This window comes from Myxocyprinus asiaticus, chromosome 1 (genome assembly GCF_019703515.2).
Source record: "Myxocyprinus asiaticus isolate MX2 ecotype Aquarium Trade chromosome 1, UBuf_Myxa_2, whole genome shotgun sequence".
NCBI classification, from domain to species: Eukaryota; Metazoa; Chordata; class Actinopteri; order Cypriniformes; family Catostomidae; genus Myxocyprinus; species Myxocyprinus asiaticus.
In genome coordinates this window covers 17,215,508-17,238,597 of record NC_059344.1, presented here as the reverse complement: position 1 = coordinate 17,238,597, position 23,090 = coordinate 17,215,508, and the positions used below count along the sequence as shown (strand labels likewise).

Genomic DNA, 23,090 nt, shown 5'->3' with positions numbered 1-23,090 from the left:
CTGGAAATAGTTTACACAATATTTAGACTATATATGTCCACGTTTACGTGTTTTCATGTCTTTATAAAAAAGATTGTTTCTTTTTGTATGAGAGACATTAACTAGTCAACAACCCCACGCTAGACAGACTAAAACACTTCCGTTAAAATCAACGATACTGGATTCATGAGCTTCATTAAATGTAATGAGAGGTTTTAGTTTGTCGTGTGTTTGTGTTGCAGACGGTTTCGGTCATTGAACGAAACGCTCCTGTTTCTCGAGCAGTGCAGATGGGCTGTGACGCATCGAGATACATCGTCTGCTCCGTTTTATTCCTATAAATGTGTGTTAGTTGTTCGTCTCACGATATCAAACGACTCGTGCTGTACAAGTACAGAACATGTGCTGAAGTCGGGTTATAATGTGGGTCTAATATCACCATGTGTGTCTTCTACATGTTTGTATGAGTCCTGAAAGAGCTGCTCTATCTAGTCTCCATAATCAGTGGCTGTGATTTAACACATGTTAAGGCGAGATCTGGTGTCAGAAATGGCTGCTGTGTGAGTCGCCAATCACTGTTGTTCAGTGGACATTTGGCGTGTAGTCGCTGGATGGCGGTGCAGGTCTGAGCCAATGAATGTCATTTTTTTTCTCCATGTTTTTATTTTTATTCTAAAACCGACAATTTCATTTTTATTTTTTTGTTGCTTGGATTGTTTGAAATCAGTACACTTGAGCACCTTAATAATGGCATCAACTCAGCATGAAATCAAAATTCACCTCATTTATGTTCTTAATACATGTTTCTTGACGTATTGTGCATGATTCACAAGTGTTCTGTTATTATTCCAAAGGGGTCAAAATGGTTTATATTCATAATCTTTCATGAAAATGTAATAACAGCTGATGTCACCCAGGCTGCAGGGGCATGGAAAATGTTAACCAATAGCTGTTAAGGCATTTTGTGAGCCTTTTTAAAATTTTGCCAACGGTTTTAGTTTGTAATAAAGGTAATGAAAATCACAGCAAGTTATGTTAGATTTGAAGTGTCACCATTGGGATGTCAAAATGCTCTCAATAGTGAACTTCACCTTCATGTCTATGTCCCAGTCAAAAAAAAGACTCTAAAGTGAGTGTCAGCACTGTTTCATGCAGCGAGTAGTCTTTCCCCACCAACTGCAAACTCTCTTTCAGGTCTGACTCCATTCTGTTATTGAACGCTAGTGATGGGTCGTTCATTTTCAACTAATGTTTTCTGTGACTCAGAAGAACGAGTAGTCTGAGAGAGTGATTCGTTCATTTTCAACTAATGTTTTCTGTGACTCAGAAGAACGAGTAGTCTGAGAGAGTGATTCGTTCATTTTCAACTAATGTTTTCTGTGACTCAGAAGAACGAGTAGTCTCAGAGAGTGATTCGTTCATTTTCAACTAATGTTTTCTGTGACTCAGAAGAACGAGTAGTCTCAGAGAGTGATTCGTTCATTTTCAACTAATGTTTTCTGTGACTCAGAAGAACGAGTAGTCTCAGAGAGTGATTCGTTCATTTTCAACTAATGTTTTCTGTGACTCAGAAGAACGAGTAGTCTCAGAGAGTGATTCGTTCATTTTGTGTTGCCGCGCATGTGCATTGCGCAACCTCCGTTCGTTTGTTGAAAACCGCAGAGGTGCTGTACAGGAAACAGAAATGATTAGTTCACTTCTCATTTCTGTTTCTCATCATTTGTCCTTGGCTGCATTATCAATTTTTCCTTATTGGGACTATAATCAAAGTTTGCGTAAGTAGACGTGTTGGGGGGGATTTGGCTATTGAAAATTTAACATTTTAATTTAATTCTGCTCAAATGAACGAAATTAATGAAATGACTTGAAGATTCGTTCATTTTGCTGAGCGAGACTCAAAGATTCAAGTCAATAAAATGATCCGATCTTCCCATCACTATTGAACGCCTACTTTTCACAATCCGGTCAATTATCAGTGCATAAAATCATGTCCCGTCCTGCATTTCCCCCACCCCCCGTGTTAAATATACTATTTCACTTTGAAATGCATCACATTACAGAAACAAAAATGAGTAGCAAATGTTCACGTTTCATTTCATGTTTGCTTTTATGCTGGTTTAGATTGTGTAGTCTAATGTAGTGAGTTGGATTGCAGGTCTTCAGCTCTGGCACATCTCTAAATCTTTCCTGATCAGGTTTTTGGTTAGCCTAGAATGTTTTATTTTTCTTTGGCACTGGTGCCTAGTCTTGGTTTTTCTGTAGATTATTTACAGAATTAGATTCTCTTACAAATTATATTTTCTTACAAAGATTCTGTTTTTCATAAGTCTTATTCATAAATTATTCACCGATCAGCCACAACATTAAAACCACCTGCTTAATATTGTATAGCTCCCCCTCGTGCCACCAAAACAGCGCCAACTTGCAACCTGATGATATTCTTGCCACAATTGTACTGAGCGGTTATCTGAGTTACCATAGACTTTGTCAGTTCAGACCAGTCTGGCCGTTCTCTGTTAACCTCTCTCATCAACAAGGTGTTTCCATCCACAGAACTGCCGCTCACTGGATGTTTTTTTGTTTTTGGCACCATTCTGAGTAAATTCTAGAGACTGTTATGTGTGAAAGTCAACAGTTACAGAAATACTCAAACCAGCCCATCTGGCACCAACAATCATCCATGCGATTATTTAATCAGCCAATCATGTGGCAGCAGTGCAGTGCATAAAATCATTCAGATACAGGTCAGGAGCTTCAGTTAATGTTCATATCAACCATTAGAATGGGGGGGGGATGCGATCTCAGTGATTTCGATCGTGGCATGATTGTTGGTGCCAGATGGGCTGGTTTGAGTATTTCTGTAACTGCTGATCTCCTGAGATTTTCACACACAACAGTCTGTAAAATTTACTCTGAATGGTGTCAAAAACAAAAAACAACCAGTGAGCGGCAGTTCTGCAGACGGATATGCCTTGTTGATGAGAGAGGTCAACAGAGAATGGCCAGACTGGTTCGAACTGACAAAGTCTGCGGTAACTCAGATAACCGCTCTGTATAATTGTGGTGAGAAGAATAACCTCTCAGAATGCTATTCTGAGATGTGGGTTGGTGCTGTTCTGGCGGCACGAGGAGGACCTACACAAAATTAGGCAGGTGGTTTTAATGTTGTGGCTGATCGCTGTATAAGACGAGCCACCTTAAGATAATCTCTGTTGATAACAATGGACAAAATTGACAGTCCAGACTGCTGTCCCCCCCCCCCCAGTAAATCAGCTTTGATCTAAAAGGTCAAAGGATTATTCAGGGGTTATTAATAAGTAATGATTGTCTTGCGTGTATGAATTAACAGTCTGCCTTCTCATTTTGTCCTGTCTTGAGGTTTGTTTGTCCCTCCTTGCATTACATTCAGGCTAAATGTCTCATACAACAGTCTTGCAAAACAAGAAAATCACTAAAACAAATGCATGAAAGTTGTATGAAGGTAGTCCTAAACTGTAATATTATTTTCCTTTGTCTGTCTTGCCCTTTTTGCTTGCTGTTTTTCCTCCTCAGTGAAGACATGGAAAGCTGTTTAAATCCCCTGAAGCTCAGGAGGATTTTGACGCTGATGATTTGAGCGTTTTACAGAAGGAGAAAGTGATCGCAGCACTTTTGCCTTTTTTTTTTTTTTTTTTATTATTTTTTTTATTTGTGACAACCTGAATACACCAAGCCAATAATCCTTTGTGTTTTTCCCCTAATTTTTTCAGCCTTGCATTGTTCTTGGAAAGTTGTGTGCCCCCTGTTGCAAATTCCCTCAGCCATTTTGGGAGTCTGCCACTCTTAGGCCACGGCTCTCTTCAGTTGGCACAGATAAAGACTCAGTTGGCACTCCACCAGCTGAATGCAATTGCTGGCAGAAGCGTCACTCCCCCTGCAATTGCTTCACCTGCCTTGACCTTGCTCAACTTTCTTAAGGTCACTATGTCCCATCCATTATATAATCCCCGTGGGGGGACATTCCCTAATGGTCAGAGACCCATTGTGCATGGCCAGTATGGGTCGCTTGGGTCACAGTCTGGACTGGAGCTGGGGGCAGCGCGTCCTGGCCCAGGTTCCATGTCCACTTCTCGTGGGGGATTGATGGTTAACCAGCAGATGCCCTTTGCTTTGGGACGTCAGTCGCAGATTTCCCAAGACCTTGAAGCCACCATAGACCGGAACGTTCGGGGTGCCCACGAGGAATTTCGCCTTTTTACTCAAATACTACAGCAACCAAAAACAGCAGATCGCCGCTTGAGAAAGGACACAAGGGATGAAGGGCTTTCCTCAGGCGGGACTGGTTACCCAGGTACTGGTGGCTCTTTGAGATCTGATAAGGAGGACTGGTCTCTGTACCAGGCCCCCAGCAAGCTCTTGGCATCTTCTGGCTTGGATCGTTCTTCCAGTTCCACACAGGTGTTCCAGTCTTCGAGTTTTGGTGGCAGTGGAGCATCCAGCAGTTTGGACAGCCAACCTCCGCCAGAACAACGACCTTCACGCTACACCCCAGAAAGTGCCAGCAGCGTCCTCGCCAGCTTTGGACTCTCAAATGAGGACCTAGAACTTCTAAGCCACTATCCAGATTATCAACTGACACCTGACAACCTCCCAGTTATTTTACGTGACATCCGTATGCGCAAAGCGAATAGAAGCATCGCTGATATTGATGCAAGATCTGAACTCATTGGCTCTGACCCGCGGCACAGCAAAGTCATTGACTATGGACATTTTAGTAAATTTGGCTATCCTGAGGAGAACGCAGATGGCTATGCAAGTGAAAACTTACCTAAAGAGTCACCCAAGTATGGGAGGGAAGTCTCTGGACCCCCCTTTAGTGGCATGGACATCACAAAGCGTCCTCAGCCATGCCAAGCAGCTTCAGGTCCTGCACAAGTTCCAAAGCTTCAGAAACCTCCACCAGTGGATCCAAGACCCACCAAGACGATCCCAACAAGACCACCTGTTTCCCAGTCTATTTTACCATCTTCCAGTCGACCACCTCAGATGCCGCTGCCTCAGATGCCGTCTCTTTTACAGATGCCACCTCCACAGTTGGTGCCTCAGCTTGGTGTTCTTCCTCTGATGACCGTCAATCATATGTCCGGAGGTCCAGGCTCTAAATGGATCCCGTTCCTTTCATCTCCAATCAACGTACCTGCTGCAAAGAGACTTCCGACCCCCACCATGATGAATGATTACTCAGCAGCTACTCCAAGAATCTTTCCTCATACATGCTCTCTATGTATCATTGAATGTGTCCAGATTAAGGTGAGTATTTTCTTACCCCAAGTAGTGTCTCATTTGTCATGTTTTGCATTTATTTTGTTGAATGTAAAGGGTCACATGGGTTGTTTTATTCATTTAAATGTGTGCCCTACATTGAACTAAAATTGTATTACATTTAATAATTAAATAAAATTTCAGAAACCTGTAATGAAATGTTAATGTATATTAACTTGCTCATTAATTGTGGTTGGTAAAAAATATAAATATATTTGGCAATGATATAGTAAATTAGATAGGTACAGTAGGTAGACTAAGGCTGAATTTTTAAATTCATAATTAGTAGTTGGACTACTCCAAGCCAGTCCAGTTTTGGCATCCTTGGGAGGAGACCTGCCAATCTGTTTAATGGAAACCTGTAATTTCGCTGAAACCTAATATCAGCCCCTTGAAAACTACAATTCCTATTGTGGAGGCAGAGTTAAGAAGACCTGATGACTTCCTACATCGCTGAACATGAGAGGCAGAAGACCGTCTCCTTCAAGAATGACCATCTTTGTAATGCTTGAAGCAACACTTTGGACTTATTTTCCATGCTGGAAGAAGTTTTTCACAAACAACATGGACTTAAATTTGTGTTTTCTAGTAATGAGGGCATAGTGGGTTTAACAAGTCGTATAGTGTCCCTAATTTTGATATGTTTTAGGTCCTTTTTTAATATTTTTTTTTAGGTAAGATCTATAAACAGATTTATGTTGATGGCTTGTGCATCTGCAGGTACACCATCTTTAATCCACCTTCTGAAAGCAAATGTTAAAATTAACCAGAACAGCAGTTCTCAATGTCAACAGACATGTAGGCTTTTTGAGTAAAAGACACTTTAGAAAAAAAAACGCACCATTAATTTTATAGGTTAAATCAGTTTTGACATTTGTTAATTGTAGCATGTTTGTCTTGTTTGCAGGACTGGATTGAACATCAGAACACAAATCTTCACATTGAGCGTTGTAGACTTCTTAGGAAACTGTAAGTGTTTAACGATTGGCTGCCGTAGTTCATTTGTGCTGTTTAGAATTTCATAATGAGGTCTCATTTAGCAATGAATGAAAAGCTGTGTTTGTGGTGTTTTCATAGATATCCTGACTGGAATGTTGAGGCTGTCTCTGTTTCAAGGTAAGATTTTACTGTCTCTAATTTTGGACATATAGGGCTGATCTCACAGATAAGAGACCAAGTGTAAGCATTTGCTAAGCAGTGGCACATTTAAGTTTGGGACCCCCTACAGCAATGACCTCGGGGGGGTGTAGGTTGTGCTGAAGGGGGGTCCGATGCCGATGTCACCCATACCTAAATTCGCCCAGGGTGCCATACAAGCTAGAACCACCACTGTTGCTAAGGTACAGTTAATGGGGTATTTTAATTTAAATCTCAGGGTTCCCACATGTCCTGGAAAACCTTGGATTTTGCAATGAAGTTTTCCAGACATAGAAAATTAAAAAATTCCGAAATGTCCTAGGAAATAGTTATCCGTCTTGGAAAATACTTTATTATAATAGAGCTGTTTGACTGTGTTGCTTACAAGGTTTTTGTTGCATCAAAATAGGAGTCAAATAAACATTTGAATTGCTTTGTCACTGCCAGCGGCTGTGCATTGTGAAACAATATCAACGGTTAACTGTCATGAACAAACCCCTGTAACATACATTTTCTGCTCATCTGCTGTCATCTCTGCTTTGCGGATGGAATCACAGAAATTAGTCATAAAAATTACATTAGCTCTAAAACGCAGAATGTCATGGAAATGACATATTTGGAAGAAATGTTTTTTAAATGCTCAATTAATCAAATTAAATTTGTGATATGTCCTAGTGGGAAAATTAAACTGCAAAAGTCTGCAAGTGATGCAAGCTTCAAAATGAATGTGTGAAACCGGCCACTCACGCTGAAAACGCCTCATGATTATCATGCGTACTCTTGTGTGTGAGAAGACAAAGCAGATCACTCTGAAGTGTGCAGCACATACAGACTTTGTATTTATTTAATTAAATCACAGCTTTATGGATATTAATAATAACACTGGGCCATGTAGCGAACTGCTTATCTGGAGGTGAGAAACTACTGTAAAAAGCACACAGAAACGGCAAAAAATAAGCTCTATTTAAATGGACGCATATGTTTTTACACTTGTTGGGCACATAAAATGTCCTGGGAAATTGTGTCTTGAAAAGAGTGGGAACCCTGAAACTTATGTGATCAAGAAATAGGCTTAATCTATACTTAATCTATTTTTCTAGTTCTGAAAAGGCATTTGAATGTGTTTTTTACAATTTGTTAATCATCCACAGACCTGAGCCGAAGTCACAGCACAGCAGCTTGAAGCGTCGCACCCGTTCTCACTCATACTCCAGATCCCCCAGCCCGAAGAGGCACCATGATTCGTCAAGCCACCGTAAACGGTCACGTTCTCGATCCCATTCACGATCACAGAGCCCTCGAAGGTACCACCACAATAGGAGGACTCGAGTCAGCCCTTACAGACGAAGGTCCCGTAGTCCGCCATCCCATCGGTCAAGGTCTCCAGGTCACAGTAGTCATTACAGTAGCAGTAGGCATTCTCCTGCACGTCGATCAAGCCCCCGTCGGAGCAGCTCCTCCCAACAGAGATCTAGCAGTAGTGAACGACTGGCCAAAAAACTCATGTCATCAGGTAGGATCAGTTATTGTAATGCACTTTTTACAATGGTGCAATGTATGAAAGCACATTTTCATAGGTCATTTTTTTCTTTCAAATCGCTTAAAATACTAATGCATCAAGTTCATTTCTCACCCACAGCTGAGCTTTCCTCAATCACAGATAGTAGTACTTTGAAGGCAGTAGTGGAATCCTTGGCACCAGCCCTACTTGCTGAACTAGCCAAGAAGAGAAGCAGCTCCACTGCTTCCTTGTCAAAGGGAAGTAGCAGCAGTTGGAGACGGTCTTCCTCTCCTAAGAGAAGTGAACCCTCCAGGTCAAGCAGACCCTCCACTTCAAAGACTACCAGCTCTTTAAAGGTATAGCCTCATATAGAAGTTACAGGAAGATGTAAATGTGCTTGTTTCTCCATTACTTTGGCCAGAAATGGTCATATTTGCATCAAGTGTGTCTGTACTTATTCTGTACAAAATCTGATTGATATCAGTTTTTGTTTGTACAGAATGTGAAGCCTAAAAGCAAGGATGCCCCAGGCACTACCTGTTTACTGAGACTCATGGGAATTCCTCAAGGCACTACCAGCAAAGAACTGACTGATGCCATTAAACCCTTTGGCAAGATTTATACTGCCATCCTTCTCAAAGCCATTAATGAGGTAGGAATACTCTGTTTATCTTTTTTTTTTTTTTTTTTAACCGGGTGGAACAGATTTCTGATTTTCTCGTGAAGGAGGAAGCGGAAGCCGGACAAACAATACACGACTTTATTTTTAACTCTCTTCACTTAACACAAAGGTTTGCTTTTCAGCATAACATCAATGCATGCACACATAGACTCTGCTGTGTGCATCTCTCTCTCTCCTCCGGCGGTCTGTACTGCCCTTATATCTCTCTCCATCTCTCACTGCAACACAAAATAGCTTTTAGAGATAATTTCCCACAGGTGTCAATCCTTACCGCTTTTCCTCTCCCAGCCTCTCTCTCCACAGACGTCGCTCGGCCACGCCTCCACCTCCACACTGGGGATTCATGAGATATAAATACTTGCAGAATGCTATACAGAAATCTGGTTGGTGTGGCTAGTGCAAAGGTTTTCTTTTTGGTTCTTTCTCTCCTTTCAGGCCTCAGTGTGTATGGAAAGGGAGGAGGATGCCAAAGCTTTGCTCAACTGTAAGAACCTGACAATTCATGGGCAGGTCATTGAAATCTCCATGGAGAAGGTATATATACAGTTGTCAAGTCCATGAACAGTCTTGGAAATGTGAACTATACGAAGTCCTCATATTAAATCCAATCTGTGTACAATTTTAGGATGCAAGAGATGATGACAGAAAAAAATCTGTGAAGACTGAAAAAACTGTAAAGAAGTAGGTTGCCATCCAGTGCATTAGTTTTGCAGTGAATTGCTGTTTCTACTTAATTATTAAATACATAGTGTATTTGTAAATCTTGAAAAAAGTCCTGTTAATGTTTTTGTGCCTTTTACATAGAAAAGAGTTGACTACAACAAAGCCAACCCAGTCAGTGAAAGTAAAAGATACCAACACAGTCAAGGCACCTTTGTCAGCTAAAGCAAAAGAGTCGACAAGTGTCAAGACATCGCCGGTGACCAAGGCACCCCAAAAACCAAGTGACCCCAAAAAGACTGTACAGAAAGCTAAAGCTAAACCCTCTGCTAAACACACTGACAAACCCCCTGCTAAGGGTTCAGGTAAGCGACATCAACTTCCATATTTTCTCATATGGTCATGTAGGACTCTGTGTAACATTTGTTTGTGTTATTTGGCAGAGAGACCAGTTACCAAGAAGACTGTAAAGAAGGTATGTTATTTTGTGTTCTCCCTCTAAACAGTCGTTTCCACAAATGGAAACCTGTGTTAATTTATAATTGAGCTGTAATTTACTCGCATCATTCCATTCAAAAATAAATAAATAATCAAATCACTTTTATTGTCACACAACCAGATACACAAGTGCAATAGTGGGTGAAAGTCTTGGGTGCAGTTCCGAGCAACATAGCAGTCATGACAGTGATGAGACATATACCAATTTACAATAAACAGATTTACACATCACAATTTACAAATAATAATATACAATGTACAGTATACAATACACACAATATAGAATATTGTACAATATACAAATACACAATATAGAATACACATACACACAATATTGAATACACATACAATAAAAATAGTATATATATATATAAAATATACAGCAGGTTGTATTGTACTGTATTGACATTCAGGCCGTCAGTTGATAGTCAGTTGCCTGTGTGTTGTTAAGAGAGAATATAATTTGTGACAGTCCAGTGTGAGATAATAAGATTAATAAAAGTGCAGTGCTGATGTATATAGATCGTGAGAGATCAAGAGTTCAAAAGTCTGATTGCTTGGGGGAAGAAGCTGTCATGAAGTTGGCTGTTGCGGGTCCTGATGCTATGATACCGCCTACCTGACGGTAGCAGTGAGAGCAGCCCATGGCTTGGGTGGCTGGAGTCTCTGATGATCCTCTGTGCTTTTTTCACACACCGCCCTGGTATAGATGTCCTGGAGGGAGGGAAGCTCACCTCCTTTGCAGGGCTTTGCGGTTGTGGGCGGTGCTATTGCCATACCAGGCAGTGATGCAGCCAGTCAGGATGCTCTCTACAGTGCTGGTGTAGAACCGTGTGAGGATGTGGCGGTTCATTCCAAACTACCTCAGCCATCTCAGGAAGAAGAGGCGCTGATGAGCCTTCTTCACAATGGCCTCAGTGTGGACAGACCATGTGAATTCCTCAGTGATGTGGACACCGAGGAACTTGAAGCTGCTGACTCTCTCCACCGGTGCTCCATTGCTGGTGATGGGACGGTGTTCTCTGTCTTTTCTCCTGAAGTCCACCACAAGCTCCTTTGTCTTGCTGACGTTGAGGGAGAGGTTGTGCTCCTGACACCAGAGTGTGCACCTCCTCTCTGTAGGCCGTTTCATCATTGTCAGTGATCAGACCTACCACTGTCGTATCATCAGCAAACTTGATGGCATTGGAGCTATGTGTTGCCACACAGTCATGTGTGTACAGGGAATACAGGAGTGGGCTGAGAACACAGCCCTGTGGGGCTCCAGTGTTGAGGGTCAGTGATGAGATGTTGCTGCCTATTCTAACCACCTGGCGTCTGCTTGACAGGAAGTCCAGGATCCAGCTGCACAGCGAGCTGTTTAAGCCCAGAGCCCGGAGTTTCACATAAAGCTTGGAGGTGGAGCTGTAGTCTACAAACAGCATTCTCACATAAGTGTTCCTTTTTTCCAGGTGGGAGAGAGCAGTGTATTGTAGATGCAATGGCATCATCAGTGGAGCGGTTGTTGCGGTAAGCAAACTGCAATGGGTCTAGAGAGAGAGGCAGCACAGAGCAGATATAATCTCTGATTAGTCTCTCAAAGCATTTGCTGATGATGGGTGTCAGAGAAACAGGATGCCAGTCATTTAAACAAGTGATTTTGGATTGTTTTGGTACAGGCACAATGGTGGATGTTTTAAAGCATGTGGGGACTACAGACAAGGAGGGGGAAAGGTTGAAAATGTCCGTAAAACATTTTAATTAATTTTATTTATCTATCACACATTAAACGTTTGTACATATACAGTGAAATTCTTTTTTTTCACATATCCCAGCTAAGCTGGGGTCAGAGTGCAGGGTCAGCCATGATACAGCGCCCCTGGAGCAGATAGGGACAAGGGCCTTGCTCAAGGGCCCAACAGTGGCATCTTGGCAGTGCTGGGGCTTGAATCCCCAATCTTCTGATCAGTAACCCAGAGCCTTAACCGCTGAGCCACCACTGCCCCAAAACACCAGCCAGTTGGTTCGCGCGCACACTGACGCATGGGACACCGGAATGCCCTCTGGTCCCGCGGCTTTACGGATATTCACCCGTCAGAAGTATAGGGTTACATCCGCTACAGAGACGGAGAGTGAACTAGCCACTGTAGCTTCGGCCGCGAGAGCTCTCCCCGCAAGGGAGGTGTTATTTCCCTCGAAACGAGCATAAAAATATTTAGCTCATCCGGGAGAGAGGCAGTGGTGTTCACAGCGGAGTTTTTATTCCCTTTAAAATCCGTGATGATATTAATTCCCTGCCACATGCTTCTAGAGTTGGTGGTGTTAAACTGTCCTTCAATCTTGTCCCTGTACTGGCGTTTGGCTGCTCTGGTAGTTTTTGCGGAGGGCATAACTGGCTTGTTTATGCTCCGTGTTCCTGGAATTAAAAGTGGAGGTCCGCGCATCAAGTGCAGCGCGAATGTCGCTATTAATCCATGGCTTCTGGTTGGGGTAGATCTGTATTGTTTTGGTCGGAACAACATCCTCTATGCACTTTCTGATGAAACGCGTTACGCTATCAGCGTAAAGCTCGATGTCGTCATCGGAGGCGGACCTGAACATCTCCCAGTCTGCGTGATCAAAACAATCTTGTAGCGTGGAATCTGATTGGTCCGACCAGCACTGGATCGTTCAGAGGGTGGGTGCTTCCTGTTTCAGTTTCTGCCTGTAAGCAGGCAGAAGCAGAATGGAAGAGTGGTCTGATTTGCCAAATGGTTGGCGCGGGAGGGATTTGTAGCCATCTCCAAAGGAAGAGTAGCAATGGTCCAAAACCCGGTCCCCTCGTTTGTTGAAACTGATGTGTTGGTGGTATTTTGGTGCAATTGATTTAAAATTGGCTTTGTTAAAGTCCCCGGTCACAATGAACGCGGCCTCAGGGTGCGCAGTTTCCTGCTTGCTTATACTCCCATACAGTTCCTTGAGTGCTCGGTCTGTGTCGGCTTGTGGGGGGGGGATGTACACAGCTGTGATAATGACTGCTGTGAATTCCCTCGGTAGCCAGAATGGTTGACACAGAAGCATGAGAAATTCCAGATCAGGAGAGCAGAAAGACTTGATAGAATGTACGTTCCTCTGATCGCACCAGGATTTGTTGATCATAAAACATACACCCCCACCTCTGCTTTTACCTGAGAGGTCTTTCGCTCTGTCTGCTCGGTGCATGGAGAACCCCATGGGTTCGATGGATGAATCTGGAATCTCAGCAGACATCCAAGTTTCTGTTAGGCAGATAATGCAGCAGTCTCTCGTTGGAAAGAGAGCCGTGCTCTCAGCTCGCAGAGCTTGTTGTCCATATACTGAACATTTGCCAGTAGAATACTGGGTAGCGGGGGTCGATTTGCGCGACGTCTTACTCTGATGAGAACGCCGGCTTTATTTGCCCTTTTCCCTCTGCGTTTCCGCGGCCGGGCTGCCCAGACATAGTGCTCCGCTGGTGTGTTTGTAAACAGCGGGTCGGCATTGAGGTATTTAAAGTCCAGTTTTCAGTGTGCTATTGCAGAACCAATGTCCAAAAGTGTTTGTCTGTCGTAGACAATAAGGCAGACAACATCCAAGACAAAAAAAAACATAGAATTGTAAACAAAACAAACAAAAAAAACTGCAGTGTTATTTCGGCGCTCGCAACGTAGCAGCCATACTCGGTGCCATCTTGAGTCCAGGCTGTGCAAATAGTAATTTTTCTCTAGGTGCATCATGAGTAAATATTTTCTGTCTACTGTATGCTTTTCAAATATATGTACTGCACTGATCATAGGGACAGTTACGCTGAGCAACCTAGGCCAAGTGCCATTCTCAGAAGAGCTCTAGGGTTAGAGCAGTATAGTTGGCTTGCTCTCCATTTCACTACTTTGTTTTCTGGTAATGAACATGCCACCTTTACATTTTCATCAACCATCAGGCTACATGTCATGCATTTTGAGTTTCTTCCAAAATTTGATAGTAGTTGTTCATAACAAACTAAAACAAATGAACAACTACCTTCTTTCTTTGACCTCAGGCAATCCCTTGGAGAAAAAATATAGTTGAGATTTCTGATCTTCCAGAAGAAGGGGTTACTGAGGATGAACTCACAAAATTTGCGAAACCCTATGGCCTCATCTCAACTCCTGTCATAGCAATCACTCAGAAAAGGGTAATTACATTAAACAATTACATACAAAATAATTGATTATGGCAGATGTTGGAACAACTTGCATACACATACACTGGCGGCCAAAAGTGTGGAATAATGTACAGATTTTGCTCTTATGGAAAGAAATTGGTACTTTTATTCACCAAAGTCGGATTCAACTGATCACATTGTATAGTCAGGACATTAATAATGTGAAAAATTACTATTACAATTTGAAAACAATGTTCAGACTTTCTTAAACTACTTCAAAGAGTTCTCATCAAAAAATCCTCCATGTGCAGCAATGACAGATTTGCAGATCCTTGGCATTCTAGCTGTCAGTTTCTCCATATACTCCGGTGACATTTCGCCCCACACTTCCTGTAGCACTTGCTATAGATGTGACTGTCTTGTCAGGCACTTCTCACGCACCTCACAGTCTAGCTGATCCCACAAATCTCAATGGGGTTAAGATCCATAACACACTTTTCCAATTATCTGTTGTCCAATGTTTGTGTTTCTTTGCCCACTTTAACATTTTCTTCTTGTTTTTCTGTTTCAAAAGTGGCATTTTCTTTGCAATTCTTCCTATAAGGCCTGCACCTCTGAGTCTTCTCTTTACTGTTGTACATGAAACTGGTGTTGAGCGGGTAGAATTCAATGAAGCTGTCAGCTGAGGACATGTGAGGCATCTATTTCTCAAACTAGAGTCTCTGATGTACTTATCCTCTTGTTTAGTTGTACATCTGGCCTTACACATCTCTTTCTGTCCTTGTTAGAGACAGTTGTCCTTTGTCTTTGAAGACTGTATTTTACACCTTTGTATGAAATCTTCAGTTTTTTGGCAGTTCCAAGCATTGTATAGCCTTCATTCCTCAACAGTGATTGACTGATGAGTTTCTAGAGAAAGCGGTTTCTTTTTTGCCATTTTTGACCTAATATTGACCTTAAGACATGTCAGTCTATTGCATACTGTGGCAACTAAAAAACAAACACGAAGACAATGTTAAGCTTCATTTAACGAACCAAATAGCTTTCAGTGGTGTTTGATATAATGGCAAGTGATTTTTAGTACCAAATTAGCAATTTAGCATGATTACTCAAGGATAAGGTGTTGGAGTGATGGCTGCTGGAAATGGGGCCTGTCTAGATTTGATCTAAAATGACTTTTTTCAAATAGTGATGGTGCTGTTTTTTACATCAGTAATGTCCTGACTATACTTTGTGATCAGTTGAATCCCACTTTGGTGAATTAAAGTACCAATTTCCTTCTGAAACAGCAAAATCTGTACATTATTCCGAACTTTTGGCAGCCATTGTATGTCCAAGAATCTCTTTGAACTAGTTTTGATGTTTCAGGCCTTCCTGCAAATGCTTAACACAGAGGCAGCTGAAGCTATGGTGAAGGCCTGCTCTGAAACCCCAGCTAAAATTCAGGAGAAACAGATAACAGTCAAGATGATGATGCAACCTATCAACCTGTACTACGTGGTGAGTATGCACTCCATATGTGTCTGAAGTTCACTAGAGGAAAAATAGATTTCATCAAAGTATTGTCTGGTTGGCTTGACATTAAATAGCTGTAAAAATATAAAATTAGGTTATTATTAGGTCTTACTCTGAGCTTAACACACAGATGAAATGCTCTTGCTCTGTTGTCTGTCCAGGGTTCCCACGTGTCCTGGAAAACCTGTAATTTTGCAACACAGTTTTCCAGTCATGGAAAAGTCATGGAAAATTAGAAAAATACCTAAATGTCCTGGAAAAATAATGATTTGTCCTAGAAAATATTAATATAACCATTTGACTGTGTTGCTAGCAAGGTTTCCGTTACAAGCACAAAAACATGGTAACGATCTGACTCTGAATAGGAGTCAAATACACAAATTTGTGTCGTTTATTCACTGCTGGCGGCTGCACATTGTGAAACAACATCAGCGGTTAAGGGCACTTACACCCTCATGATTGATTACAGCAGCAGCCAATCGTGTGCTTGGCAATCGTGATCCAACCGAGGCAGATCTCTTGACTGGTTACAACTACGACCAATTGTGTGCTTTGCTTCAGCGGCGCATGCAAATTAAGAAGTGGCATTCGTGAAACTTCTCATTCATAAACAAACTGAATGACCTGGTACTTGTACCGACCGACTGAATGAGAGGGGCATGTTGTTCGTTTATTTCAGCATCGGCATGTGAGTCTACCTTGTTCATCATGGAGAGAATTTCCTGTTAACCAGTCATTTATGACTGTTGCTCCTTGACATTGGAATGCTCTCCCACAACCCCATTCGGGAACTCACTACTTTCTCCTCCTTTAAATCACATCTAAAACTCATCTCTTCACTCAGTGTTATCTCTTGGCTGCTTGTTTGGGATTTTTTTTTTTTTGGAGTGTGTGTGTTATCCATTTACTGTATTTTATGTATTTGCTCATGTAAAGTGACCTTGGGTTCAAGAAAGGCGCTGTATAAAATACATTTATTATTATTATTATTATTATTATTATTATTATTATGAAACACAAACAGAATAAAAAAAATAAAAATAAACAGCAGATGCCTCCGATTGAGACAATTTCTTTAATGGTCCTGAGTCCAAATACAATGTGATATATATTTGGAAATAATCTTGGATAAAATGTGATGCTACCTCAGACATCCTTGTTATCATTCTGGGGGTGGTTTCTGGTTAAAGTGGACCAATCACAGCTGTTGTGGTCTGTGTCGATGCGATGCGCAGTAAAATGTTTGAGGAGGTGCACGTCAGGCTATGGAGTAGGCCATGCCGTAATCACCATAGCTACGTGTAGCCTACGCCGTAAATTTGACGCAGAAGTATAAATTGGCCTTAAGGGCGCTTACTCAATAGGGCAGGGGTTTTCATAGTCAAAGACAGTGGGCCTCCCTTGTGACACAACGTACACGATGGTGCCCCAATGCAGAATGTTTTTTGTGAGGGTTAGGTTTAGAGGTGGAGTTAGGTGATAGAATATATAGTTTGTACAGTATAAGAAGCAGAATCAACGTCTCTCTAATGTTATGTGCTTTGTCCGCCTTGGCAAAACACAGTGCAACATGATATGAAGCGTCAGTGGCCTTTACATTTAATTTGACATTCTCCAACAACTTTTTTCTGACCTTGAAAGGCTTGAAGTTTTCTTTGGAAAAATAAGTTGTCCCCGCTACCTCAGCATCCTTGGAGTCAAGGTGTCTGCGGATTTTAGTAGGTCGTGTGCTGTCATTAGCTAAAATCTCCTGACAAACGACACAAAGGTCGTGGTCAGGGGTGTAGATTCCAGGGGGGATGAGGGGGAGGTAACCCCCCAATAATCAAAACAAGCAAGTACAGCCCCCCCCCCCCCCCCAATATTTATACCATGATCAGTGGAAACATGTAAATGCTTCACGTTGGAGGACAAAGCGGCACTTGACGCTGGTGATAAGCGGAGCTTTGATGCCTCAACTCATGTGAAATGCACTTTATCATTGAAACTCAATTATTGTTATGATGCTATTATTGTTGTCTTTTCTGATGTCATGTTCAGCAATTTAAATACTGTGGGAAAATGATACAGTACATTTGCTTTGTTCCTATAATGCTTAAACATTCTTCTGAAGTCAGTAGATTTGACATGCAAATTTTAATAATGTAGAAGGTAAGGACGTTATTGATACTAATTAGTATTATTAGGCTATTATTGTCTTTTTGGATGAAAAGTCATGCTCCGCAGTTCACAAACGGAGTGGAAATTATAGATCATCTTTGTTCTTATAGTGCTTAAATACTATAAAGTGTCTTAGCAGATTTCGGTCGTGAACATTTCATGACTCGCTCATAGCACATTAGACTTTCATTTGTCACCTATGGTATCTCCAGAAGGGGTCACTAAACTAATCAATTATTGAATCTGAACATATTTGTGAAACAGAAGCAAGCCACACCAAAATACCCTTTATTTTTGCAGCTAATTCTACAAAATTGTGCAGATAATTTTCTATACTTGAATCATTAGCTTAAGTTGGTGCTTTCTACCAACTTAAAATAGCTTTTTAGCTTTATTCTTTAAAAAAAAAAATAACCCCAGAAAACATGTCCTTGGACTAGGGATTGTTTCAGCTTTTTGTGATGTTTCGTGATGATTCAGCCTTAACATCTCAGAATGTGAATTAATTTTCAGTAATTCAACAATCGGAGTCAGCTTATTCCGCGGTTACAACGTAGTATGCAGAAAACTGGAATATAGTCATAAAAAAGGCATTAGCAATAAACCGCAGAATGTCATGGAATATGACATACTGTATTTGGACGAAAATGAATGTTTGAATGTACATTTAAAATTGTGATACAGTGCATCCGGAAAGTATTCACAGCGCTTCACTTTTTCCACATTTTGTTATGTTACAGCCTTATTCCAAAATAGATAAAATTCATTATTTTCCTCAAAATTCTAGAAACAATACCCCATAAAATCTTTGCACATTTATTAAAAAATTAAAAAAAACACGTACATAAGTATTCACAGCCTTTGCTCAGTACTTTGTTGAAGCACCTTTGGCACCAATTACAGCCTCAAGTCTTTTTGAATATGATGCTACAAGCTTGGCACACCTATTTTTGGGCAGTTTCTCCCATTCACTCTCAAGCTCCATCAGGTTGGATGGGGAGCGTTGGTGCACAGCCATTTTCAGATCTCTCCAGAGATGTTCAATCGTGTTCAAGTCTGGGCTCTGGCTGGGCCACTCAAGGACATTCACAGAGTTGTCCCGGAGCCACTCCTTTGTTATCTTGGCTGTGTGCTTAGGGTCGTTGTCCTGTTGGAAGATGAACCTTCGCCCCAGTCTGAGGTTCAGAGCGCTCTGGAGCAGGTTTTCATCAAGGATGTCTCTGTACATTGCTGCATTCATCTTTCCCTCGATCCTGACTAGTCTCCCAGTTCCTGCTGCTGAAAAACATCCCCACAGCATGATGCTGCCACCACCATGCTTCACTGTAGGTATGGTATTGGCCAGGTGATGAGCGGTGCCTGGTTTCCTCCAGACATGACGCTTGCCATTCAGGCCAAAGAGTTCAATCTTTGTTTCTCATGGTCTGAGAGTCCTTCAGGTGCCTTTTGGCAAACTCCAGGCAGGCTGTCATGTGCCTTTTTCTGAGGAGTGGCTTCCGTCTGGCCACTCTACTATACAGGCCTGATTGGTGGAGTGCTGCAGAGATGGTTGTTCTTCTGGAAGGTTCTCCTCTCTCCACAGAGAAATGCTGGAGCTTTGTTAGAATGACCATCAGGTTCTTGGTCACCTCCCTGACTAAGGCCCTTCTCCCCCGATCGCTCAGTTTGGCCGGGCGGCCAGCTCTAGGAAGAGTCCTGGTGGTTCCGAACTTCTTCCATTTACAGATGATGGAGGCCACTGTGCTCATTGGGACCTTCAATGCTGCAGAAATTTTTCTGTACCCTTCCCCAGATCTGTGCCTCAATACAATCCTGTCTCGGAGGTCTACAGACAATTCCTTGGACTTCATGGCTTGGTTTGTGCTCTGACATGCACTGTTAACTGTGGGACCTTATATAGACAGGTGTGTGCCTTTCCAAATCATGTCCAATCAACTGAATTTACCACAGGTGGACTCCAATCAAGTTGTAGAAACATCTCAAGGATGATCAGTGGAAACAGGATGCACCTGAGCTCAATTTTGAGTGTCATGGCAAAGGCTGTGAATACTTATGTACATGCGATTTTTTTTTTTTTTTTTTTTTTTTTTTTTAATAAATTTGCAAAGATTTCAAACAAACTTGTTTCACATTGTCATTATGGGGTATTGTTTGTAGAATTTTGAGGAAAATAATGAATTTTATCCATTTTGGAATAAGGCTGAAACATAACAAAATGTGGAAAAAGTGAAGCGCTGTGAATACTTTCCGGATGCACTGTATGTCCTAGTGTGATAAACTGAAAAAAGTGTCTGATTTAATTGAATAAATAAATAATCTGCAAGTGATGTGTGCTTCAAAATGAATGTGTAGAGCCGGCCGCTCATACACTGAAAACACCTCATCATGATCATCATCTTGTACGCTTGTGCGTGTGAGATGACAGAGACAGAGAGCACTCTGAAGTGCACAGCACATACAGACTATGTATTTATTTAATTAAATTACTGCTTTACGGGGATTAATAATCACACTATGCCAGGGAGCATACTGCTTATCTGGAGGTGAGAAACTTCTGTCAAAAACACACAGAAACGGCAAAATAAAAGCTCGATTTAAATGGACATGAGTTTTCGCTTAAATATTACACTTGTTGGGTGCATAAAATGTCCTGGAAATGTCCTGGAAATGTCTTGGAAAATTGTGGCTTGAAAAGAGTGGGAACCCTGTTTCTCAGACAGAGTGCATTATATTCATGCACATTTCATGCAGTACTGACCTTTATCTGTTTGCCATTTTTGTCTCCAAAGGGGTCACTTTTCAGAGTACTGGTGGGCATGGAGAAGTCTCCTGTAAGTAAATCACCAAATATTTATGATGGATATAATTTACAGTGTATCCCCTTGGTTTAATATCATACAAAATTAAATCATTGGAATGATTTAAACTGAAATAACCTGTATCTTACATCACACTTATTCTATAGTGTTTTTTTCCCCCTGACTTTAGGAAATTGTTAAATTGCCAGAACGTCTACTCATCGTTAAAAATGTGCCTAAAACACTTGAAGCAATCAAGGAAGTAGAGATCCTGATCCAGCGCCATGGTACCTACAAGAAGCATTTGCCTTTAAATGGCAGGGTAAGAAATTAAAATTCCACTCTTGTATCATTTACACAACCTTACATTTGTTTACTTTTATACTATTTCTAGAGGGAACAGAAATGTGGTTGCAATGAAATGTTCTATCTGCTTGAGAAAAGGTTGAAGGCTCAAGTCTTTTAGCAACATTAAATTTGAGATCTTGGCTGATCTCTGTATTAATATTCTTAATTTCTTTTCAAAGGTGATTTTTGAAATGGAGAGTGCTGTTACTGCTAGGTCTGCCTACAGTCAGCTCCTCAAGATTCGTTCTATGGTCCAGAACAATTTGCTTGCATTTCAACTAGCCAAACCGATCAAGGTAGTTGAGCAGTTACTGTCAGTCATGTGCACATTCTGCCCACCTCAACACATTTGCAGATGTTGATGTGTTGCTAAGGTGGTGATTTAATAAAAAATAAACTGACCAGGTTGTTATTTGTTTAACAGATGAAAAAGAAGCCACAAGCAAAAGGGTAAGAGGAATTTCATTTTACTCTGTGGTTTTATTTTTTATGTACAAGGTGTTCTGGAAATATGGAGAGAAAAAATCTGGCATGTTTAAATCTCCTCTTAGAGCTAAACCTCCTGGTAAGTCAGCAGCTACAGAGGGGAAACCTAATACCATCAAAGCTCAAAAGCCAGCAGCTGCAGCATCTACTGCATCTACAACTGATGGTGCTGCTACTTCAGAAGCAACTCCCACTGTTGGCACAGCTAGTGCCCAGGACAACATGACTGCAGTTCCACCTATCACTACAGACCAAGTTACCCGGACTGACGCTGATATTATGACTGAAGGTGAGGAGGTTACTGCTAAAAGCACAAGTGATATTGAAGTTAATTTAGAAGCTGACAGTGTCACAGCTGCAACTGGTAATGTTGAAATCACTGTAGCTCCCAATGATGTGACAGTTGATATATCTTCTAATGCAGAAACATCCACTCCTGGGATTAAAGAAATGGATACCCAGAGTGATGATGAAACTGTAATAATGACCCCAGATACTGACCCTGTGAAAACAGAGCTTGAAGTTGCATCCTCTGTTCCCAATGCAGAACCTGCAGTTTCACTCGAGTCTTCAAAAGCAGAGATTGAAGTTGGATCCTCCATTCTTTCTTCAGAATCTGCAGTTGCAGATGAGTCTGAGAAGGCAGAGCTTGAATTGGCATCATCGTGTCTCTTAGAAGAACCTGCAGTTTTAGTGGAACCAGTAAATGTAAAGCATGAATTGGCTTCCCCAGTTCCCACCACAGAATCTGCAGTTTCAATTGATACAGCTGATCAGAATACGGTTTCACCTGTGGACAATCAGAATATCCCAAAGGATCAAGATGTTTCCAAAGAATTGGTTCTTACATCTGTGGAAGATAATGCAATTGACAAAGAAAAGTTGGCAAAAGACAGTGATGTTGAGTTGAAGTCAGAAATGGAGGTTGTTGCTACAACTGCTAGCAGTGGAGAAACTCCAGTGGAGGCCATGGAGACTCGGAGTCAAGAAGAACTTACCAAGGGCACTGATGTTATTGAGGGTAGTTGTGCACCACAGGAGAATGAGAACAAAATGAATGACCTTAAACCAACTGAACCTTTTGAAACCAATAATAACCCTCAACAAATTGATGACACTAAAGCAACTGAACCTTTTGAGAGTGAAATTAACACTCAACCTAGTGATCAAATCCAACCTGGTGAGAAGCTTTTCCAGGCAGCCATCGCATCTGACACTATTCCAAGCTCAGATCCTGCCTCTGACCTGCCTTCCACTTCTGATCAAACTGCCTCAAACAGTCCCCAAACTGTGCCTCTGCAATTTGATGATATGACAGTGGACTTTCCTCCAGTTACACATGAGATTTTAAAGGCATTTGAATTAACTGTTCATCAGTGTCGCATGCCGTCTTCATTAAAACACGCTGAAAGGGAAGCCAAACAAAAGTCTGAAGCAGAGAAAAAAGCTGCTGAGAAAACAACCAACAAGGTTCCATCAAGCTCCAAGAAGCCACCCTCATCAGATAAAGTGGATAAAACTGCTCATGCGGTGAAGAAAGCAACCAAATCTGAGAGCAAATGGGTGCTGCCTGAGAAAGAGAAAAAGCCTCAGAACTCCAGAACTAGAAGCAGACAGATGGCCACCTTGTCCCCAGAGGAGGAGGCAGCTTCTAAGCACAGGAGCAGGGGGAATTCTGAAGAAGATTCCCCTTCAACAAGGTGTTCCACACCACCGTCAGGGTCATCCTCCCGGAAGAGCAGGCGTGAATCTAGCCCCCCATCAAAAAGATCAAGGGGGCATGTTGATGATCGCAGGGTGAGAAAGACCAAATATATCAATTAATTGTTTATAGAAGTTTCTTATGTTTTCTAAACTGGTGGAAAGATTGCTTTCACATTTTAAAGTTTTGACCTATATTTGCTA

General features: G+C 41.6%; 1 protein-coding gene and 1 pseudogene across 3 annotated transcripts in view; one reads left to right on the top strand and one right to left on the bottom strand.

Moving 5' to 3' along the window:
* LOC127453466 (caspase a-like) overlaps positions 1–23,090 on the bottom strand; it is a 140,075-nt pseudogene that overhangs the window by 59,663 nt on the left and 57,322 nt on the right.
* LOC127450023 (zinc finger protein 638-like) overlaps positions 1–23,090 on the top strand; it is a 65,690-nt gene that overhangs the window by 37,255 nt on the left and 5,345 nt on the right. For 2 of the 3 annotated variants that reach the window (XM_051713763.1, XM_051713844.1), the window contains exons 2-18: positions 3,729–5,268; positions 6,188–6,249; positions 6,358–6,396; positions 7,569–7,930; positions 8,057–8,274; positions 8,418–8,570; positions 9,036–9,134; positions 9,226–9,281; positions 9,405–9,625; positions 9,704–9,735; positions 13,774–13,908; positions 15,247–15,378; positions 20,343–20,384; positions 20,542–20,673; positions 20,879–20,995; positions 21,198–21,474; positions 21,610–22,982. In XM_051713763.1, coding sequence (XP_051569723.1) covers positions 3,943–5,268; positions 6,188–6,249; positions 6,358–6,396; positions 7,569–7,930; positions 8,057–8,274; positions 8,418–8,570; positions 9,036–9,134; positions 9,226–9,281; positions 9,405–9,625; positions 9,704–9,735; positions 13,774–13,908; positions 15,247–15,378; positions 20,343–20,384; positions 20,542–20,673; positions 20,879–20,995; positions 21,198–21,474; positions 21,610–22,982 — 4,776 coding nt within the window. In that variant the 5' untranslated portion in view covers positions 3,729–3,942. Of the gene's footprint in view, positions 1–3,728; positions 5,269–6,187; positions 6,250–6,357; positions 6,397–7,568; positions 7,931–8,056; positions 8,275–8,417; positions 8,571–9,035; positions 9,135–9,225; positions 9,282–9,404; positions 9,626–9,703; positions 9,736–13,773; positions 13,909–15,246; positions 15,379–20,342; positions 20,385–20,541; positions 20,674–20,878; positions 20,996–21,123; positions 21,150–21,197; positions 21,475–21,609; positions 22,983–23,090 lie in introns of those variants that run through there. The other variant, XM_051713929.1, reaches the window with a different exon arrangement.